Below are 21,088 nucleotides of genomic sequence, written 5' to 3'. Positions count from 1 at the left end.
TCTGACCTACAGGACTGTAAGATAATAACCTTGTGTTATTTAATTTATTATAGCCACAATAGAATATGAATATAAATATTTATAGAGTGCCACCCTGGGCCAGCACTTGGGCTAAATACTAAAGCTACAACAGTGTGCAAAGTAGACCTCTTCCTGCCCTAATAAGGATGACAGTCTGGGAATTACAGGTTTCTAAACCAAGTGAAAACTGTAGTAGAAATAAGTATAAAATAGGGAGGAAGATTCTTGTCAAGGCACTTACCTTCTATTATATTGTCTCCAAACCATACTCCATATCTTAAAAACAGACAATTTCTGAATCAATTTTTCTTTAGTGTGCGTTTCACAAAAATATAATGCTTTTATATAAGTAACTTCAGGATCTTTTACTATCGAGATAAAGTAGTACTCAAAAATGAATTTTTAAAAAAGAGTAAATAACTCTACAACATTATTTAGAAAGAACTTCCAGAAGGGATGAGGAGGATGAATAGCTAACAATGAACTTGGCAGAGGTAATAAAAACAAACGACCTAAAACAGAAATACTATTTGACCCAGCAATCCCGTTTACTGGGTATATACCCAAAGGAATATAAACCCTTCTATCATAAAGACACACATACACTTACGTTCACACTAGCTCCATTCAGAATAGCAAAGACATGGAATCAACCTAAATGTTCATCAATGGTAGACTGGATAAAGAAAACATGGTACATATACACAATGGGATACTATACAGCCATTAAAAAGAATGAGATCAAGTCCTTTGCAGGAACATAAAGGGAGCTAGAGGCCATTATCCTTAGCAGAATAATGCAGGAAGAGAAAACCAAATACCACTAAATTATGAGAACACATGAACACATAGTGGGGAACAATAGACACTGGGGCCCTTCAGAGGGTGAAGGGTGGGAGAAAGGAAAGAATCAGGAAAAATAGCTAATGGGTACTAGGCTTAGCACGTGGGTGATAAAATAATCTGCACAACAAACCCCCATGACACAATAGCTAATGGGTACTAGGTTTAGTACAGTGCAGATAAAATAATCTGCACTTAGTATAGTGCAGATAAAATAATCTGTACAACAAACCCCCATGACACAATAGCTAATGGGTACTAGGCTTAGTACCTGGGTGATAAAACAATCTGTAAAACAAACCCCCATGACACAATAGCTAATGGGTACTAGGCTTAGTACAGTGCAGATAAAATAATCTACACAACAAACTCCTATGACATAATAGCTAATGGGTACTAGGTTTAGTACCTGAGTGATAAAATAATCTGCAAAACAAACTCCCATGACACAATAGCTAATGGGTACTAGGCTTAGTACTGGGTGATATAATAATCTGTACAACAAACCCCCATGACACAATAGCTAATGGGTACTAGGCTTTGTACCTGGGTGATAAAATAATCTGCAAAACAAACTCCCATGACATAAGTTTACTATATCATAAGTCTGAACATGTACCCCTGAACCTAAAATAAAAGTTAAAATAAAAAATAATAAAATTTGAAAAAAGGAAGGAACTTCATTTTGTCTTAAGGACATTATTGAGTGACTTTATTTTTGAGCATCGTTTGCCAAAAGGACATGAACTAGTTAGAAATACTTAAAATCATCAAATAATTGGAAATGACTATACTATCTCAGCAATAAATGAGACATTAAATCTTTAAAAAAATGACGTACAGAGTTAAATGCAGAAGGCTGCAAATGTTTATGTGTACTTTAGTAAAATTGATTATTTATGAGCCATTACACAGAAATACACATGCATATATACTTACAACACATTGACTAACTGATTTTAAGTCACAAACATCTGAAGAAATGAAGCACATTCTTTCATTATTCGACTTCAAAAATATATTTTGTATTTGGATTTAATACAAAATATTAAAGAGAATGCCATTTCTTGAGAAATAAAATGCCTTCTTTTTTTGTTTTCACCAACAGAATCCAATTGGCTTAGCTGGGAAGACGAAAAAATTGAAATAACTGACTTTTAAATAATCAGTCTGCCCTTTTGGTGAAGATTAGCATACTTAACTATACATGTATCCTTGTAGAAATGCATCCTAATTTATGTGAAGATAAACTGGGAAGGAGACAGAAACCCATATTAACAGGAATCTTAGAGAAAGTGCCTTCTATCTGGCTGTAATAAAATAATGAACAATATTTTAAAATAACAACTATAAGAACTCTTCTATAACATTACTAGCTCTCACTGATAATTTCCATAGACACTATCTTAATGGATGAGTTAACTTAGTTCCTAATTTCCACTATTCTATTATACCTCTCTAGTGTCCATAAGAATTTCTTAACCTCAACACTATTGACATTTGAACTGGATAATTCTCTATTGTTGGGAATGCCCTGTGCATTGTAACATTTAGCAGCACCTCTGACTTCCATTCACTCAATGCCAGCAGTACTTTCTCTCTACCCGTTTCTACCTGGTTGGACAACGAAAACTGTCTCCAGATACTGCCATGTCCTTGGGGAGTCAAAATATTACTGGTTGAGACTCACTGACCTAAGTGATGATTAGTGCTAATGTAAACTAAAAAAAAAAAAATTGGAGGTATCAGGTCACCTTGTAATTCATGGTTGCACTTTCTATTCATTATTGACTTGGTGAAGGAAACAGTTTCCATTAGCGGGGAATGGGGAAATTTTCTCAGAGTTAAGTTTGCTATCTATTGAACTTTAAGCACAGACCTTTCATTGAAATAACCAACCCCTTTCATCTTCATAGCCAGAAAATAAAACTTTAAAAATACTAGTAATTTCTAGAAACAACATAATATTCTGTCAGCCACTCTCCCAAATCATTTGATTGACCCCATTCTAGCTAAATCTAAGGACATTTATGTATAAAGACCAAAAACAGGAAAAATCTTAAAAGCAACCTAAAATTATATAAATGTTGCATATAATATCAAGAATAAGATTTTTACAAATCACAGAACAGTAGGTGCAGAGAGATTTAGAAAGTTTAATCCTTTGTCATGAAATAGGTTGATGACTAAATTACCTGGCATGTAAAATGTGTGATGTCACATGAAATGTTAAAGATACATAAAAATCTCATTTTTAGTTTTATAAGTTTACTTACAGAGTGCTTAATGCCCAGAGAGGGAACAGTGTGAGAAGACCAGGGAGAGGAAAAAGGAGTTTCTAAAGGAACTACTGAATTATATATCTTTTCTATTCCTTCCATAGCCAGAGTAACTTTGGGGTTTATTTACAACAGATAATGACAAGGGTTTTGAACAGTGCGTGTGCTCGATGTTTTCAAATAAATATTATTTACAAATCTCTGAATTCTTTAAAAGTGGAATAACACAGCCTGAAAATGATAAATCTCATCATATAAAATTGGAAACTAGTTCAACTCTCTAAAGACACATTCCATAGAGTCACCTAGCAAAGAAGCAGAGCTGACAGATTTCCCTATCTAAACTGTGTTACGCCTGTGAAACACTAAGGAGAAAACATTGGCTTATTCGAGCAGATAATACATTTAAGAGAATGAATAAAGTGTATAAAGCCCAAGGTAAGCTGCTGTAGTATTACCTCTTTCATACCCACGTGTCCTGGGTGTATTGCAACAAAATAAGTATCTAGATTTGTTATTTCTAGAATATCAAAGTTAGCATGGGTTGGGAAAAATGACTTTTATCTGAAATTTTGTTGAAAGGAATCAGCATCCTAGACTGATGACTTAGCAGAGATACAAGTTTTTAAAAATCATCGTTTTTTTTTTTACACATTGCCACCAAATACCCAACAAGGGGAACAGTTTCTGTAATGACCTGGATCAGATTTCAGTTGGCTCATTTTACATAGCTGGTGTGTAATTCTCGATTTCAGGGAACAATGGTATGTTTAAATAATATTAATCTCACTTCTAAAGAGTGAATACTTTTGAATCTTTCATTTTTACATTACCAGGTGAATTCCTGTGGCGTAATATATGGAAAGACCAGATCTTAGAGTACAATGCCCACACACACGCACACACACATACACATACATACATAGATATACATAAGCAGGCTATGTGTTCTTTTGCCCTTAGAGATTGAAATTTGATTTACCAAGCTAGTGGACAGGTTGGCAATTGAAATCAAACTGCTCTCTGCTTCTCAAAACACTAGGCATGAGGGTCATTTCTTCTGATTGGTTATCCCTGGAGAGAAGTAAAGAGCAGAGGGAGAAAATATTGTGGCTAAATGCACCTGAGCTAGCTGCTGGATCAATGGTCAGTATCAGCAGGGCTCTATTTAATGAAGCGTACACCAGTGTCACCGCCTTGCTGACAACAGTGGGTAGCGCTGGTGCCAATGCAGAGGAAGCAGAATCTATTGGAAGACAAAATAATTGCTTCATTTTGCAGTACAAAGATATAAATCTGATTTTTTTGTGTACATGAGAGCAAGCTTTAAATCCCTAACTGGAAGAGAGCCTTGCACAAAACACAGTCAAACATGATAGAAAGAGATTGTGCAAGGCAGTCTGGTTCACAGAACTCCGGGAGAATTGCTAAGAGGGCTTTATAGTCAAGGAATTGCAGGCGCAGTGGGCAAACGCTCACCCAAAAGCATGCTGTCTTAGTTACGGAGAGAAAATAGTTGTTTTCATTTGTGCTTTTTCATAATAAAGTGTTTTGACAAATCAACAGACGCAGGGAAAAAACACTCACTGATGTGATTTACACCTAATTTATCTAATTATTGCCTCATTATTAAGGGGGAGCCTCAGCAGGGCACCCCTCCCAAATGCTGTATCTGGCATACACTTGAGAGTTAAAAGGCAAATAGAAGTGACAGACCTAACTCAGAATATCCATGTCATGTTTAAATTTTCCTGAATTTCCTTGAACTGCCTTTGTGCTGGCAAGTAAAATTATGAAGCAGTTAAATCTTTTTCAAGACGTGTTTCTAAATGTCACAAGGATTAAAATTAAGGCACAATTTCTCTGAAACAACACAAGGCAGCCTAAAATTAAGGAATTCACATGATATCTATAGCATTTATGAATATTTTCAGATCTCTACATCATAGTCCACTTTAAATCTGGATCAAATAAAAAATGCATTATTCTTATTTTTATGCATTAGGGTAAATCAGTCCGTCACTAGACACCTGGAAAATTGCTAAAACAGACCCAACTAGCTTCAAAGTAGCCCTGTGGTAATAATAGAAAAGTAGAGAACTGTACTTCTCTTTACAATCTTGGTGGAATACAGTATGAATTCAAATTGATAGTCATACAAATTATAAGTCATAACTTTAAGGCACAACCAACACGTTAGAGCCATTATTCTTTTCAATGAACATCTTTCTTTAAACTTTTATAAATATCTCAATATTCTTTGCAAGATCTCCTTATTCTTGTCTTCCTAACATTTTTTCATTCACTGAGTTTCCACACAAATATTCATTTCAATACAGAATAAGAGATCTCTGCCCTTCTGTTCCCTCATTCTCCCTTTGTTCTTCCTGAGCCTTCACACTGCAGTCTTTCATTGAAAAATTCCATTTTGCCAAATTCCTTTTAAAATCAAAACAACTCATCCCTCAGTAGCCAACTCATTGGATTCTCTCCAGGTGGCAGATAAGGGCAAGGAGAAAGGTACTTGAAGAACCCTGCCTCATATCCTCTTGCAATGCATTTTACTCCAGCCTTTGCTGAGACAACCAGCTTCACCCAGGTGAGCCACACAGCACCTGACCTCAGTTGCTGCACTTGATTCTCCTGTCTGCCTGGGGCTTCTCTGATGCTAGGGGAAGGGATGCCTGGGAAACTGGCCTGGAACTTATGCATGCATGGCCTCTACGTGAGCAGGGTGACATTCTCATGCTTGAACAACGCAAGACAAGAACCAAGGCATAAGTGCTTCCCTCTTCCATTCTTGAGGTAGTCAATTCCAGGCATGCCTTCTCTAGTCTAGAAATTCCCAGTAGGATTGAGTTCTATTCCTTCAGTTGTGATGAACTGCAGAAACACTCTTGTATTGCCTTTTTCTCCTTCACTAATGCATAATTCCAAGGTCTCTCACTCTCATTTCATATGATCACTTCCCAAAATAAATGATCTGCAGGCAACCCCTTGTCTCAAACTGCTTTTGGATTGAGGTGAGAGCGTACCTAGGCTAAGGTACTTACTGGAAACCACAAACCACATTCATGTGTGCGCTAGAACCACAATAAAGAGGGCAGATTCTGAGATGATTCTAGAGTGTGCTATTTTAGAGAGTGACCAAGTCAGCAAGGTCAGGGATGTTGGAGGGAGGGTAGTTGGTGACATCCTATTAGATAGCATAGTCTGGGAAGACCTCTTCAGGAGGGAGCCTTTGAACATCAATGGTAGGAAGGAATTGGCTAAAGGAAAAGGTGGGGACGGGATGTAAGTTTACCTTTACCCAAAACACGGCAAGGTTTTTGAGGCAGCTTAGATAGGTGTATCCTGAAAATAGAACATCAAGATGGTGGGAGCATAGTGGGTAGGAGAGAGGACCAGGTACTAGATTGTTCTCCAAGCATTTTCAGGCCATGATAGTTTGGATTTTAAATACAACAAGAAGATATTGAAAGATTTTCAGCTAATAAAGAAAAATGATGTGATTTATATTGTGAATAGTTTATGTTGATGGTCACATGGAAAACCGACTGTAGAAAGGTAAGAGTGGAAACAGGTAGAACACCTGGGGGAGTCAGATGATAGTGGGTTAGACTCGGACAGTGGGAGAGGCGAGAAAGAAAGCCTAGCAGCACAAGGAACCTATACACTTTATCCTCAAACAATATTTAGATTTAAAATCAAATTTAATTGGATACCTTGTTGATTGCATGAGGTGGTATATATGTTGAAGGTTGGGGAGAGTACCTAGTGTCCTTTCCGTACTCCGAGGTTATCGGCTCTACATACAATAAAATAGTAATTTGGCATTCTACATTCGAAAGACTGTGGTTTCTTAGTGTGAGATATATTGTTCATGAAATGGTCCTGTTCTTTTACATCAGGATAATCTTTAAAAAGTCCATTTGTATAATGTGCCAGTCTCATTACAACGCTGATGTGAAGTGAGCAAAGGGGAGGTGTTCTGCAAAGTAAGATCCACATCTGGACCTGTAGAGCTAAGGTGGTTTTATTCAGAAAACACAATAGGAGGCCCTGCGCTGTGGCTCATGCCTGTAATGCCAGCACTTTGGGAGGCCGAGGCGGGCGGATCACGAGGTCAGGAGATCGAGACCATCCTGGCTAACACGGTGAAACCCCGTCTCTACTAAAAATACAAAAAATTAGCCGGGCGTGGTGGCGGGCGCCTGTAGTCCCAGCTACTCGGGAGGCTGAGGCAGGAGAATGGCCTGAACTCGGGAGGCGGAGCTTACAGTGAGCCAAGATGGCGCCACTGCACTCCAGCCTGGGCGACAGAGCAAGACTCCGTCTCAAAAAAAAAAAAAAAAAAAAAAAAAAAAAAAAAAAAAGAAAACAACACAATAGGAGTTCCATGATCTATGACACCTAATATGCAATGTTATGTTAGATTAATAAATATTAGCATAGAGGTGAAATAATAACTTATTTCATAGAGGTGAAATAATGCAGGGAATAACAGAACACTAAAAGTCAAGAGTAATAGAACAGACTGGAACAACATTTTTTGATATTTGCTGCACATTAACAGCTTACTAAATGAAATGCATACTTATTATGAAAGTTAAGGAAAAATATTGGATGGAAGCAACATCTAGCTATGTAGTAAGATATCATTGAAAGCGATGCATTTGTTGAATTCATTCTGAGAAATTTACTGATTCAATATTTATGCTTACCTTCAATATTTATGGTCCCAGGTATTTAAGTTATATGCGTATATCTGGATGATTAGTTACTAACTTTACTCTTATGACATTTGACTCTTTAAATTTTATTTATTTATTTTTGAGATGGAGTCTCACTCTGTTGCCCAGACTTGCGTGCAATCTTGGCTCATTGCAGTCTCTGCCTCCCAGGTTTAAGTGATTCTCCTGCCTCAGCCTCCCAAGTAGCTGGGATTACAGGCATGTGCCATCATGCCCAGATAATTTTGTAGTTTTAGTAGAGATGGAGTTTCACCATTTTGGCAAGGCTGGCCTTGAACTCCTGACCTCAGGTGATCCTCCTGCCTTGGCCTCCCAAAGTGCTTGAATTACAGGCGTGAGCCACAATGCCCGGCCCTTAAATGTTATTTTCAAATGTCTTATATCTTTCCCTTTCCTTTTCTGTTTTTTAAACCACAATTTCTTGCTTCATTTCCCTTCCTTTAAGACAGATAGGACTGGAGCTGTCTGCAAGACTATGGCCGCAGAGGACATTGGGGATGAGGAAGCAGCTGGGCCTACAGGGCATCCAGGGCTGGGACAGAGGAGGTAGTAGAAGTCTGCAAGTCTGCGCCATGGAGGTTGTCCGAGCCAAGCAGTAGTCAGTAGGGTCAGAAGACTATCTACCTACAGTGGGAAAGAGCAAATATTGATACTGAGACCCAGGTTTCTCATTGTCTGAAAGGAGAGTTAAAATTCAGAAAAATAAAAACAAGAAAACAAAAACTTAAGGTGTTGGATTAGAACTGAAAGTCTTAGTGTAACCTAATAGTTTTGTTTTTCGTATAGACAGATGGATACAGAAATATATGTAAATGTGTATGTGCATTTCCTAATTCTGTCCATTGAAAAGGCCCAGAAGCAATGCCAGCCCAGTACAAATGAGCACACCTGGCACCCAGGTCTGAATTTCTAAATACCATTCTTCCATAAAAGACATCGGGTACTTTGGGGGGAAAACAAAAACAAAAAACAAACCTGATTCTAGGCCTGAGGAAGAGAGGATATAAGATTAACTTTATATATATATATATATGTATGAACAGAAAGTAAGGAAATGCTCAAAAAATGATGGGGATTTGTCAAAAAGATACAGGAGCCAGTTTGTAGGGGCTCCCATTAACAAAATAAGGGACAATTTATGCATCAGAGAAGTAATAATAGTAACAGATTATAACCCATTGAATAACACAGGAATCTGTGTGTACACTGATATAAGTAATAAAGGAATAAAACATAAATTGGAGGAAAGGAGAAATTTTAATAGAATGCTAGCCAATAAATGTAGGAGGAATGACTTTGTTGGTGTCACCATTTGGCTACCATCCTAGTAATATTTCAAATAGGCAAGAATGATCAATAGATGGTAAAACTATTTAGAACTATTTAAAACTATTTATGTTTATTGAGAAACAAAATATTGATATATTCTCAAAGTATCTAACCCACTACATACTATTAATTACAAAGAAATAAACGTAACTTTATAGTTAAGATCACCAATTTACCAAGTGATCAAAGTTTACATCACCAATAACAGACAAATTGCCATTCTTTCTTCATGGTAGGTTGCACTGAGATAAACTCAACATCATCACTTCAGTGACATTCCTGCCTGAATCTAATCATGAGGAAATACCAGTCAAACCCAAATCGAAGGACATTCTACAAAAGTGGTTTCCAATTTTAAAATATGTCGAGGTCATGCAAAATAAAAAACAGACTGAGAAATTATTATAGATTGAAGGTGACTAGAGAGATATGACAACTAAATGTAGCACATAAGCCTTGGCTAAATTCTGGATGAAAAACAAGCAACAACAAAAATATGTTTTTGCTATAAAGGGCAGTTGATGAAATCTGAACATAATATGTAGGTTAAAAATATTGAATCAATGTTAATTTCCTGATTATTATGGTTGTATTGTGGTTATGTAAAACACGGTATTCGTGTTTTAGAAAATAAATACTAAAATACCTGGGGGTAATGGGCATCACGTTTGCAACTTACTCTCAGTTGGCTCAGAAAAAATGTATATATAAAGAAACAATAATAAAGCAAATATTAACATTTTAGGAACCTGGGTGAAATATTTGTGGGAGAGCTTTATGATAGTCTTGTGATTTTTCTATAAGTTTGCAAATATTTCCAAATTAAATGTTTAAAGGCATAGACTCAACTGAAAGTTAAAATGAGTTATTTTCTTTATTATTTTAGAGTTGGGGTCTCTGTCACCCAGGCTGGAGGGCAGTGGTGTGATCATAGCTCACTGAACCTGGAACTCTTGGACTCAAGTGATCCTTCTGCATAGCTAGGACCACAGGCATGCACCACCATGCCCAGCTAACTGAAAAAAAAAAAAAAAAAAAAAAAAAAAAATTATGTTATGAAAAAAGACAGGGTCTTGCTATGTTGCCCAGGCTGGTCTTGAATTCTTGGCCTTAAGTGATCCTCCTGTCTTGAACTTCTAAAGTCTGGGATTATAGGTGTGAGTCACTGTACCCAGCCAAGAGTTATTTTAATTAGGAAAAAAAAAAAACCCCATGTTTCGTGCTGCACAAAAAAAAAATTACAAAGATGTATAAAGAAGAACATAACTATATTGGTCATGTTCCTTGTCATCTATCCTCTTAAGGTGATTAATGTTAGCAGCTTAGTTTGTGTCCATCCTTACCTTCCTGTATGTTAATGTGAACACATTCAAACATAAGTGTGCTTAGTTTTGTTTTTTTTAAAGGGAACCACCATGCTACTGGCTTGGAACTCATGTTATTAGGGAACAGAAGCATCATGGACTTAAGGAAAAGATATAAAACCAAATCCATCTTTTTATTAATGAGTGTAAAATAATTTATTCAACCAATGCCCTATTATTCACAGACATTCAGGGTTCATCTTCTTCCAGTTCTTTTTCCACTGTATACTATGCTGCAATAACAATCTTTGTGGAAAAATAGAGAAATATAAGCTGCTGCTTTTGTTTCTGTAGAATAGATTCTCCAGATTGCTATGTCAAAAGTGAATACATGTATTTAACACATAATGCCAGATTACTTCTTATTCACAATTCACACTGCCAACAACAACCAGAAGAGTACATTTCCTTCATCTTCTCCAACCCTGGAAGGCATCACTTTTCATGTTTATTGACTGATTTCTTCTGCTATTGATTATTGATGTTCTTCCACTGTGAATTGTACACTTAAATCTTTTGTTCTTTTTTTCTATTTGCTTGCCTTTTTACTTACCTATTTCACTTACCAATCTGAGGATACTGACTTGTATGTGGTTCCCAGTTTATTCTTTGTATTTTGATTTTGCTTATCCTTTGCCATTTATTCCTTTTTTTCGAGTCTTCTGTCTACCTTATATGGGTCACTCACTCCCAAGGTTATGCTTTCTAAATTTTCTCCTAATAATTTCTACTTTTTAAGAGAAATTACATCATTAATTCATCTGGTATTTACTTTTCTGCATAGTGTTAGGAATCTTTTTTTCTTTCAATGAACAGTTGCACCAGTATCTTTTAATAAAACACACATAGAAGCTTTTCTCATAAACAGAAGTCCTCTCTTTCATGTATGCTCCAATAATACTTGGGCATGTTTGACCTTTTTTGCCCCACCACTCTACCCACCTGTATTCCTTGACGATTCCATACTGTTTTAATTAAAGTATTTTTATGTAACTTTTCACATTTGGTAAGTTCAGTCCACTTTTGCTTTTAAAAATGTTCTTCACTATTCTTTTTTATATATTTTTCCATATGAACTTTAACATCATTTTATCTGGTTCCAAAAAAAAAGTGGGATCTCAGATTGATACTGCAATACTAATATTATAGAATGCTTGATATTTATATTAATCTTCCCATTCAAGAACATCATCTCTTTCTCTGTTTGTTCAGGATTTGCTTTGTGTCCTTCAACAAGATTTTATAATTGTTTTCATAGAAGTCTTACACCTTTCTTGATCATTTTTCTAAGCATTTTATAATTTTAACTATCACGATTTCCCCCCGTTTAAATTACTGATTATTGCAAGTAGAGAGGCAAGGTACACCTCCAAACTTACCTTGCATTACTCCACCCACTGCCCACCCACTTTCATGTTCTTTCGCATCTCAGATAGCAGAGTTACTGCTCACCCCAAGATGTTCACAGGTCTTCTTCCTCTACCTGGCACGATCTTCCCCTTGTTTGTTCTTTGGCTGAGTCCTTTTAGGAATCTTAAATTTAAATGTCACTTTCTCGGTCTCTCTTCCTTTATAGCACTCATCAAAATTTCTGTTTATACATTTATATTTCTGTTACATGTGTTTCTTCCTGACTTGATTTTTAAGTCCATAAAAAGAGAGTCATTCTGCTTAAGACTGTACATGCGGGTCTAGTAGACAGGTTACTCGATAATTGTGGTTAATAGACCAATCCTTTCTGTGGATCCCATTCTTTATCACCTTTTGCACTCCCTCTCTAAAACCTTCAATTTCTTCTCCATTTGCTAATTCTCTTAACTTTTAAACTTTATTATTTAAAAAATGATCAGCTACCACTTCTGATTATCATCTGATTTTTCTCCATATGCCATCATTCTTGTTTTTACCCCAGTGTTTCCTATTCTCGTCTCCTGATATTGCTGCTCTGCAGACGTTATGATGTGTTTCTCATTAAGTCCAGGGGCCTAATCTCAGCCCTTACCACTTTTAATTTCTTTGCAACCCATGAAAATGATAACTTCAAAATTTTCTTTTGGTTTAGCTTGTTTTTGCATCTCTTACCTCTTTGTCCCAGTTTTTCCTGATTTTTGATGTTTTGCATCTATGTTCAAAACTCTGTGGTTCATGGATAATGCTCCTTTATTAATTCAGCAAAAATAAACTATCAGGCACTGTGTTATTAAGTGTCGAACACCCTAGTGAACAATGCAGGACGTATTTTTCATTCTAGCATTTATCTATCAGGGAGATTGAAATTAAAGAATCACACAAGTAATCATTTGGCTACAGTTCGGGTAAGCATTAATGGAAAAGTACAGAATGTAGTCTTGGTGGCTCCTGAAAAAGGGTATTTAAAGTCAGCTTTGAAATATTAGTTGGATGCTATTGCTAGCAAAAAGGGAAGAGCCATTTAAGCTACACTGTTCCTAAGGTGAGAAAGAGCTTGGGGCCTTTGAAAAACTAGGCCAGTGGGACTAATGGAGAGAACAAGGCAAAAGTAGATGGAAGTATAGCGAGAGAAAGTAACACACATATTCTCTTCTACATTCGTGTATGAAGAGCTACATTTATCACTATCAGTGCTTGATAAATGTAGCTCTTATTATGCGAGTGTAGAAGAGAATATGCAGCAATGCATTTAGTCATTATAAAATGTATTACAATTATCCTGTAGAGTTAGGGAATGATATCCCTATAATATATGTGAGAAAGTGAGGATTCAAGCAATTAAATAATTTATACACAGGATTTCACTTTGAGAAAGGAGTGAAAAAAAGATTTCCTATGCATTGTAACACTCATAGTAAAAATAAGGTACTCGAACCTCCTGGTTACAAATCCTAACTTTTAATTTCCTTCGACTTTTTCTTAAGGTTTAAAAATAGATTTAGGTACCCAAGCGAACACTGAAATTGGTATTTAAGAAGACCAGAAAGAAAACTCCCTCAAATAAATCTCAATTAAATATAAATTTGAAAACATTCACATCTTTGTCTGTTAATCATCATTAATTTCCCAGAAATTCACATGTAGTTAAAAAGAACGCAACAACTTCATGGAAGTCTTTTGATAACTCAAGGGATTCACTGCAGTTGTCTTTGTTAATAATGTCATCATTCTGATTTTAAAAATTGCATCAATTTAGTGGTACTTACAGCTGTAACAATACATTTAAACATATATGCCTAAAAATAAGTATACTTTTTTGTAATAAAAATTCATAACTAGCCCCATTGTCTTGTGACTAAAATTATTACAAAATGGGCCATTCTTCATGATGGTATATTTGGAATATAATTCTGATGTGTAAGGTATATCCACTCACTCTACCACCAGTCTGGTAGGTTTCATCCCGCTAAGATCTTTCAGACTCACATTTTCAGGTATAGTAACCTTCATTTATTATGTGAAGATAACACGCAACATAAATCGTCTGTAACATTCTTAGCAGCCCATTACAATGACAGGAATTGAATCTGTCACGTAAATTTTAGACTCTAAAGCAAGCTTGTCCAACCCACAGCCCATGAGTCACATGTGGCCCAGAATGGCTTTTCATGCAGTCCAATACAAATTTGTAAACTTTTAAAAAACATTATGAGATTTTTTTTGCGATTTTTTTTTTCTTTAGCTCATCAGCTATTATTAGTCTTAGCAAATTTTATGTGTGGCCCAAGACAATTCTTCTTCTTCCAATGTGGCCCAGGGAAGCCAAAAGATTGGATACCCTTGCTGTAAAGATTCAAACAGTAAGATTAATATTCCTTTTTTTTTTTTTTTTTACCTTTTAGAAAACTTTTCTCATTCAAAAACAGAAAATGATGTCCTGAAGAGAACATGAAGATGTGCCTTAGTTTAATGCATGTTGATAAAACTACTTTTTAGGATTCGTGTAATCTCTGTTATCATCCTTGTCTATTCCAATTCTTATGCTTCTCCAAAATGGCAAAGTTACGAAAATGTGTAAGAACTGTTTCTGTACATTAAGTAAAATAAAAAATGGAAAACTTTAGGGGAAAAATCATAGAAACTCAGACATTTTACTGTATTCATTTTTATTTTTATATTTTTGTTTATATTAGGATATTGTACAATTTCCAAAGCTAATAACAGAAATTCTTTTTGTATGTATATTTAAAGCATAACAAAATAAAAGTATTTCACAAAAGATGTCCATATTACAGTACTATTGAAATATGAGGCACAGGGTAAGTATGCATTTGTGGGTTAAAAACATAATACATTCATTTTTAAAGAATAAACATTTAATGTGAATAACATTTTGGTTAAAATAAATATCATAGTAAATGTTAACAGCAACACCTGAAATATATGGATACAAGAAAGGCGTTTTGTAATAGATACTACGTTGAATGGTAAAGCATTCATGAAATGGCTGTAATATCTTACTAAATTTACAATCATTGCACATTGTTGAGCACTTTATTTATATAGAGATACCCTTCATCCACCATTCCTAAACCTTACCTCACAAAATAAAGTTACTCCATATTTTCACCTGGGTAACTGGTACCAATGTCTAAATAAGGTTTAGAATAGATATAGCTTTCATTTTACTGCTCCTCAAATGAATTCAAAAGTTTAACTTAATCAATATAAAATTTACTTATGAACACATATAAAGAACATTTAATAGGTGACTATATAAATTAGAGCTTCAAATCATCTTCATAATTCTTTGAAATTATTCCATTCAAAATTAAAATTTGATTTTTACACAGTGGTTTCTTCAGGAAAAATATGAACATTTAAATTTAAAAAGATACAATATTTGAAGCAAAAAGTTTCCACATGTAGAAATAACGAATTTCCCTGATCATTAAATTCTTCCCAGCTATTTCCTTCTAGCAGATACATTCACTGAGAAGAAAAGCTTAAATCTTAGTCACTTTGAGAGGTCAAGCTAATCAATTTTAGATCCATGTATTCTTAAAGATTGCAAGAAAAAAAAGAGAGTATCTGTTCCAACCAGAGAACATTTCATCCCAATTATATTACATTAAAATGAACATGACAATAATGGTCAATAAGAATAATTCTTCTCATACTTCTAGGAATATATCTATGGATGCTCAGTATAAATGTTAAAAGTCACTAAGAGTGTGAGAAAAACAATGCATCTAGCCCTCAGGAAAAAAACAAACAACAGATTGCCTTTACCTATTCCAAAATAAAATTACCCTTCGGAAACCATACATAACTGATTAGATTTCAAAAAACAAGAGTTTAGACTTTTTGCCCTTTATACATTTTTTAAGTTTACAAAACTTGAAAGCATTCAAATGAGTGTAAGAAAAACATGTATGAAAAACAAAACCAGCAGTTACATCGGCTAAAGGGAAGTGTTCTTTGAACATGAGGTTTTCGCGTTGGCAGGATAATTCATCCAAGGTTGTAAGGTGGCACAGAGTCCTTTAACAGTGACTTCCTCTTGGCCTTTAGGCTTCACAACTCTGTGAGAAACTGGTCGCCACTAATACGAAAACATTCAGGGAAAACACATCTGCACAATAGCATTTACGAAATTCTGCCCATTTCCTTAAGCTACACGAAGTGTTACCATCTCAGTCATCTTCATGAACAAATACAGTACTTTACTCAAAAGCTTCTCAATAGAAATGTTAATCTTATAACAATTCTGGCTATAGTCATGGCCAGTTTTCATTTTATTAAGCATATTCTAGAATTACAACCTTGTCAAATGAATCGTAACTGTATCAACATTCACAGGTACAGTATAACACACATCCTTTCTTCCTCTTTAACATGACCAAACACATGCATACAGGGTGGCCCAAATTTTAAAAAGTTAAAAAAAAAAAAAAATGTTTTCAATCCAGGAAAAGTGTTGGTATACCAAATATCTTTTAAAAGGGTATTATACTCTCAGAAAGTATGAAACATTAATGGATAAAATGCACATACAATATAAATAAGAAAGTAACTTGAATAATAATATAAAAAAATTTCTGAAGGGGACCAATCAGAACTTCAATAAAACTTACGAATAAAAACTTAGGCTTATATTATAGTGTACAATTATGAGTGAAAAAACACTTAAATTTATAAAGAAATTGAATTATAGTACTGCAAGGATATTCAAAGAATATTTTTCAAATGTACAAACAATAATAAAAACACACAAAAAAAGCCTTGGGCAATGTGCAACTTTAAAAATTATTATCACACCAGCCAAACAAATCCTTAACCACTTTTTAAATGGATTCATTTATACCATTTCGATGCAAAGAGAATATCAAAAATATTAAAACAAAACAAAAAACTCTTCAGTGTCTGACTCACATTTTGTCCCCAAATCTTCACATTTAATAGTTGCATTTTGAATGTATAAGCTAAGAGTTTTAAATGTTTCTCAAATAGTTTGTGTCTACATTTATCATAAGAATCATATTTGAAAACTACTCTGCTAAGAACTAAAACTAGTACTTCAAACGTTTAAAAATAAAATCATCACAAAAGTTCACAATTGTGTTCATCTCCATGTCCATAAATTACTAAAAAAGAAACAAGTCACATGTTCAGATACTTTTTCTCAGGTTTGAGCCTATCCTGATGTGTGCCAAGCTGCACCTTAAATATTTGGCACTGACAGTCTATCTAAACACAATTTATCAGCAGAAAAGTATAAGAAATTCTATAAACCTTTAGCCATTCAAAACCATCATGTTTCATTTTCTCTCCTAACATGCAACTCAATTATTCCAAAGTCATTTGGGGGTTGCAAGGAGGTGATTTAGGTGACTGGTACAAAATGAAGCTTATATGAAAACTGGTTAAGGATTCAAAGCACGCTAGCTCTGAAATATTAATCTTAACACCAGACATAAATGGGGAGGTATGACTTGCACAAAATACTTTCACTTTGGTTACACTCTTCATGATCTTGCATGTTTAGCTGCTTGCAGTGCACGCATGCATCCTCTTTGCTACGTCATAAACATAGGTGACGTCTGGTCGCTTCTCTGGATCTGGGTTGATGCACATATTAACTAACTGTCGGAGCTGTGAAGAAGGAAAAACAATCAAACCTGATTAAGACAACCGTTTTTGGTTAGCTGACTGAAAGGAAGAAATTACGAATAGCTATAGACTTTACAAGGAAAGTACATTTTCTGACTAAACATTTACTGTACTAGAAATATACATACGACTGCTGCCAATGATTTTACAATAAGTTAAACGTTCTATGAAGTTCATTGAATGGACAGTATTAATGTCAACCAAGAAGTATTTTCCACAATCAGAGGCTTTAAAATGGACTCTGTTTTTTTTTTTTTTCAGAGTTTAATCAGAAGATTGCAGTCACTGAGGACACTAGGCTTGTAACTATAAGTCTCCAAGTTAACTGTAAATGCACACATACATATTTAGTATGTATGTACTACATACATGTAGTAGATTTGATCAAGAATCTACTACAACAGACTTAATTGTAAATTTAAATAGAAGGCAATTAGAGTAGACATATTTATAATGAACCATTTTGTACAAATATAGATCAAAAGTTTTATGTTAAATTTTGTATTAGAGAAAAAAAACTCCTTTAAACTAATTATAATAAATTATAAGGGAAGTTATAAGTATTATTCCAATCCTCAATTGTGTATAGAGTATTTAAATGTTGTCACTTTATAGATGAGAGTTGATGTTTACTATTTTATACTATTTATATCATAGAATAAAAGCAGATTTCAATAAATTAAGAAAGTACCCTCCTATATGGTCCTCAATCCATCGGGTAGAAGAATACAGGATTTTATTCTCAATTCTAATTTCCATCAGTTTACGAAACTATGTGTTATAACATTGTATATGATCTTCCAAAGACAATAAACTAAGAGGAAAAACTAGATTATTTTGCTTTGTAGGACTGTCTTCAGGAACGATTTAGACATTTTCAAAAATTTACATTAACTTTCTGGCCACGATATTCGCACTTCGTAAATTTTCAAATTAGCACAATTTCTTCATAGTTCTCCATTTCTACCATAAAATAACTTTCAACCAGAGGAAATACAAGTGGTGATTAAAAAGCGTGGGCTGAATATGTTGCTAGTGCTATGGAGAAGGCTAATGGCATTGAGAAATGTCATTCTGAAAGAGGAGGTGGATAAAAGAGTCTACCAGATGTAGGGTCAGGGTTTGGTGAAGAGTACAGTGAAATGGAAACCAGTCTTGTTGAAGGCACTGTGTAACCCTGTGCCCTTGGGTAAGTCACTGTCTCTGGAGGTTCATTTCTTCATCTATTAAACAGCGAGGTTGGAGTGTATGACCTATAAGGGCTGTTCTAGTCCTAATCTCTTACATTTTATGATTCTAGCAGAATGAAATTTAATGAATCAATTTTAGCTACACTTGGAAATTCAACAATGTTTCATAGTAATGTTACACCCACTGGGAGAGCCTGAAGATTTTAATTTATATTCCTTGCAAAAGAGCAGAGAACAGCATTAAAAACCCTTAAGGGGTACAGCCATACACAAGGCATTTTATTATGGTGATCTAAGAGAAATTTACATCAGAAAGTGACTAGGCATTTTACCAGGTTACAAAAAAACAAACAAATATAAATATATCCAGTCATACACAATGCAAAAGAAAGTGGAAAAAGCACTCATATAATGACACATATTTTAAAAGATAATGTGTTCTAATGGGTCATCTAGCTGTCAGATATTTTCTTCAGAGATAAAAACAAGAAAGAAAGCAGAAAAGAATGGCAGGAAAAGAAAACCGTGGAACAAAAAATTAATTATATTTAGCTAAAATACAAGTAGATGCATGCAGTAACAATTTTTTGACTTCCTAACACTGCCACATCCTTCAAGCTGGTTCAGAAACCTTACTTTTCCTGTGTAATAATTCAGAACAGGGTAGAACATCCACTGAGAATTAATGACTGGTCCTTAAGTTCTCCTGGCACAAGGAAAAACCAAGATTAGAGATATAATGATGCAACTTTAGTTGAAGAAGACAGTGATTCTCTAGTTCACCAAAGTAAAAAGACAAGAATTGGGAATAACAAAAAGGGAGAAAGACAAAGAATAAGGTAAATAGGTAGTGGGAGTGGCAGTGAGCAGTTGCTTCTTAACTGCTCCTTTAAGGATGGCCTTTCAAAGGGATGACAGGTCAATTGGAGACCTAGGGGTAGGCAGAGCAAAAGCACCGTGGAGTCTGTTTTCCCTCCCCAACTTATTGATTGAATCTTTTGTCATGAAGAGTTTCCTTTTCCAGAAGAATCAACAGAGATATCACCATATAAAATCAGATATATGAAATATAGAACATGCATACTTTATTTATGAATCAAATAATCTGTTGATAACTTTTCAATTATTTGTTACATTTAAAAATTAATGAAATATAAAAAGAAAGAAAACCTATGAAATTAAAATATGCTTTGGGAATGCTCCCACTTACCCACTCCAACCACATTTCTAGATGATCTACTCTGCAAGAGACACTATGCTGGTGGCACTGGATGGCACCGGATAAGACAAAGGACCTGTCCACAAGGGAAGGCTTGCGGTCCAGGATGAGAAGTGAGAGAATGACTCATTTTCCTTTCTAACCACCTGACTCTTTCGTTCTTTCTTTTTGTCCCTCTCTTCCATTTTCATCCTTTCATTCAATTGTTCATTCAATAGTTTCCAATGGAGTATTTATTATGTACCAGACACTTTGTTAGGTAGTAAAGATAAAGCAATAATGAAAAATATACAGCACAGGGCCTTAAACAGCTTACAATCTAGGGGAAGAGAGAAGGAACAAAGAAACTAATGTGACTGTAGGAAATCATAGAAATAATTCTATTATAAACTACAAAGTGATAGGTATCTCAAGAGATATCTGTGAGATAAAGGTAAAAGATTAAGTACAGCTGCCCAGAAGAGGAAAATAATTACCTTTCTCTTTTTCTAAAATCTGTTTAACTATGAGTTGTACCTCGTTCATGGAGGTATTGATATCCACACAGCTGACAGTATCTTTCTCCATTCCAAGTAATGCAACCCTCATCTTGGGTCACTTTCATGTTTATTTGATGTGAATCAATACAAATCTCTTTGATTATCTGGTTGTAATCTTCACTTTCATACCAATTTAGTTTCTGTCTTCCAAGGACACAGCGTTTTCTTAAAATGCTGTGTCACATCAGAAATGTAAGCACACGCTCCTGTCCTTCTGGGTCTCTCCCTCCCTTCCTCCAGTACGGTTGTGTTTGATTTGACTGGAACCATTTCCAATCCCCTTCATCCTGGTCAGTCCTATCCTTTTGGATTTACATCATTCAGTTCCGGCCTAGACTTTAACTTCTGTGACGTTTTCTTCCTAGCTTCTTTTGTAGGTTTATCTACCTTTGAAAAATCTACCAAATGTTGGTATGCCCTGAATATTTTCCTTTTCTTAGCTCTTTTCCCATTTCACTCTTCCTTCT

The 21,088-nt window shown here is 35.0% G+C and overlaps 1 protein-coding gene across 1 annotated transcript in view; it reads right to left on the bottom strand.

Annotated features, from left to right (window-relative positions):
- Positions 1 to 14,649: 14,649 nt before the first annotated feature.
- The window catches only part of NEK7 (NIMA related kinase 7), a 149,422-nt gene continuing 142,983 nt past the window's right edge, over positions 14,650 to 21,088 (bottom strand). The window contains exon 10 of the mRNA XM_010358241.2: positions 14,650 to 17,655. Within this exon, the coding sequence (XP_010356543.1) occupies positions 17,545 to 17,655 (111 nt within the window). The 3' untranslated portion in view covers positions 14,650 to 17,544. The remainder of the gene's footprint in view (positions 17,656 to 21,088) is intronic.

Source organism: Rhinopithecus roxellana, chromosome 1 (assembly GCF_007565055.1).
Source record: "Rhinopithecus roxellana isolate Shanxi Qingling chromosome 1, ASM756505v1, whole genome shotgun sequence".
NCBI lineage: Eukaryota > Metazoa > Chordata > Mammalia > Primates > Cercopithecidae > Rhinopithecus > Rhinopithecus roxellana.
Note: the sequence above shows the minus strand (reverse complement) of the source record. Positions and strands in the feature narration are given on the sequence as shown.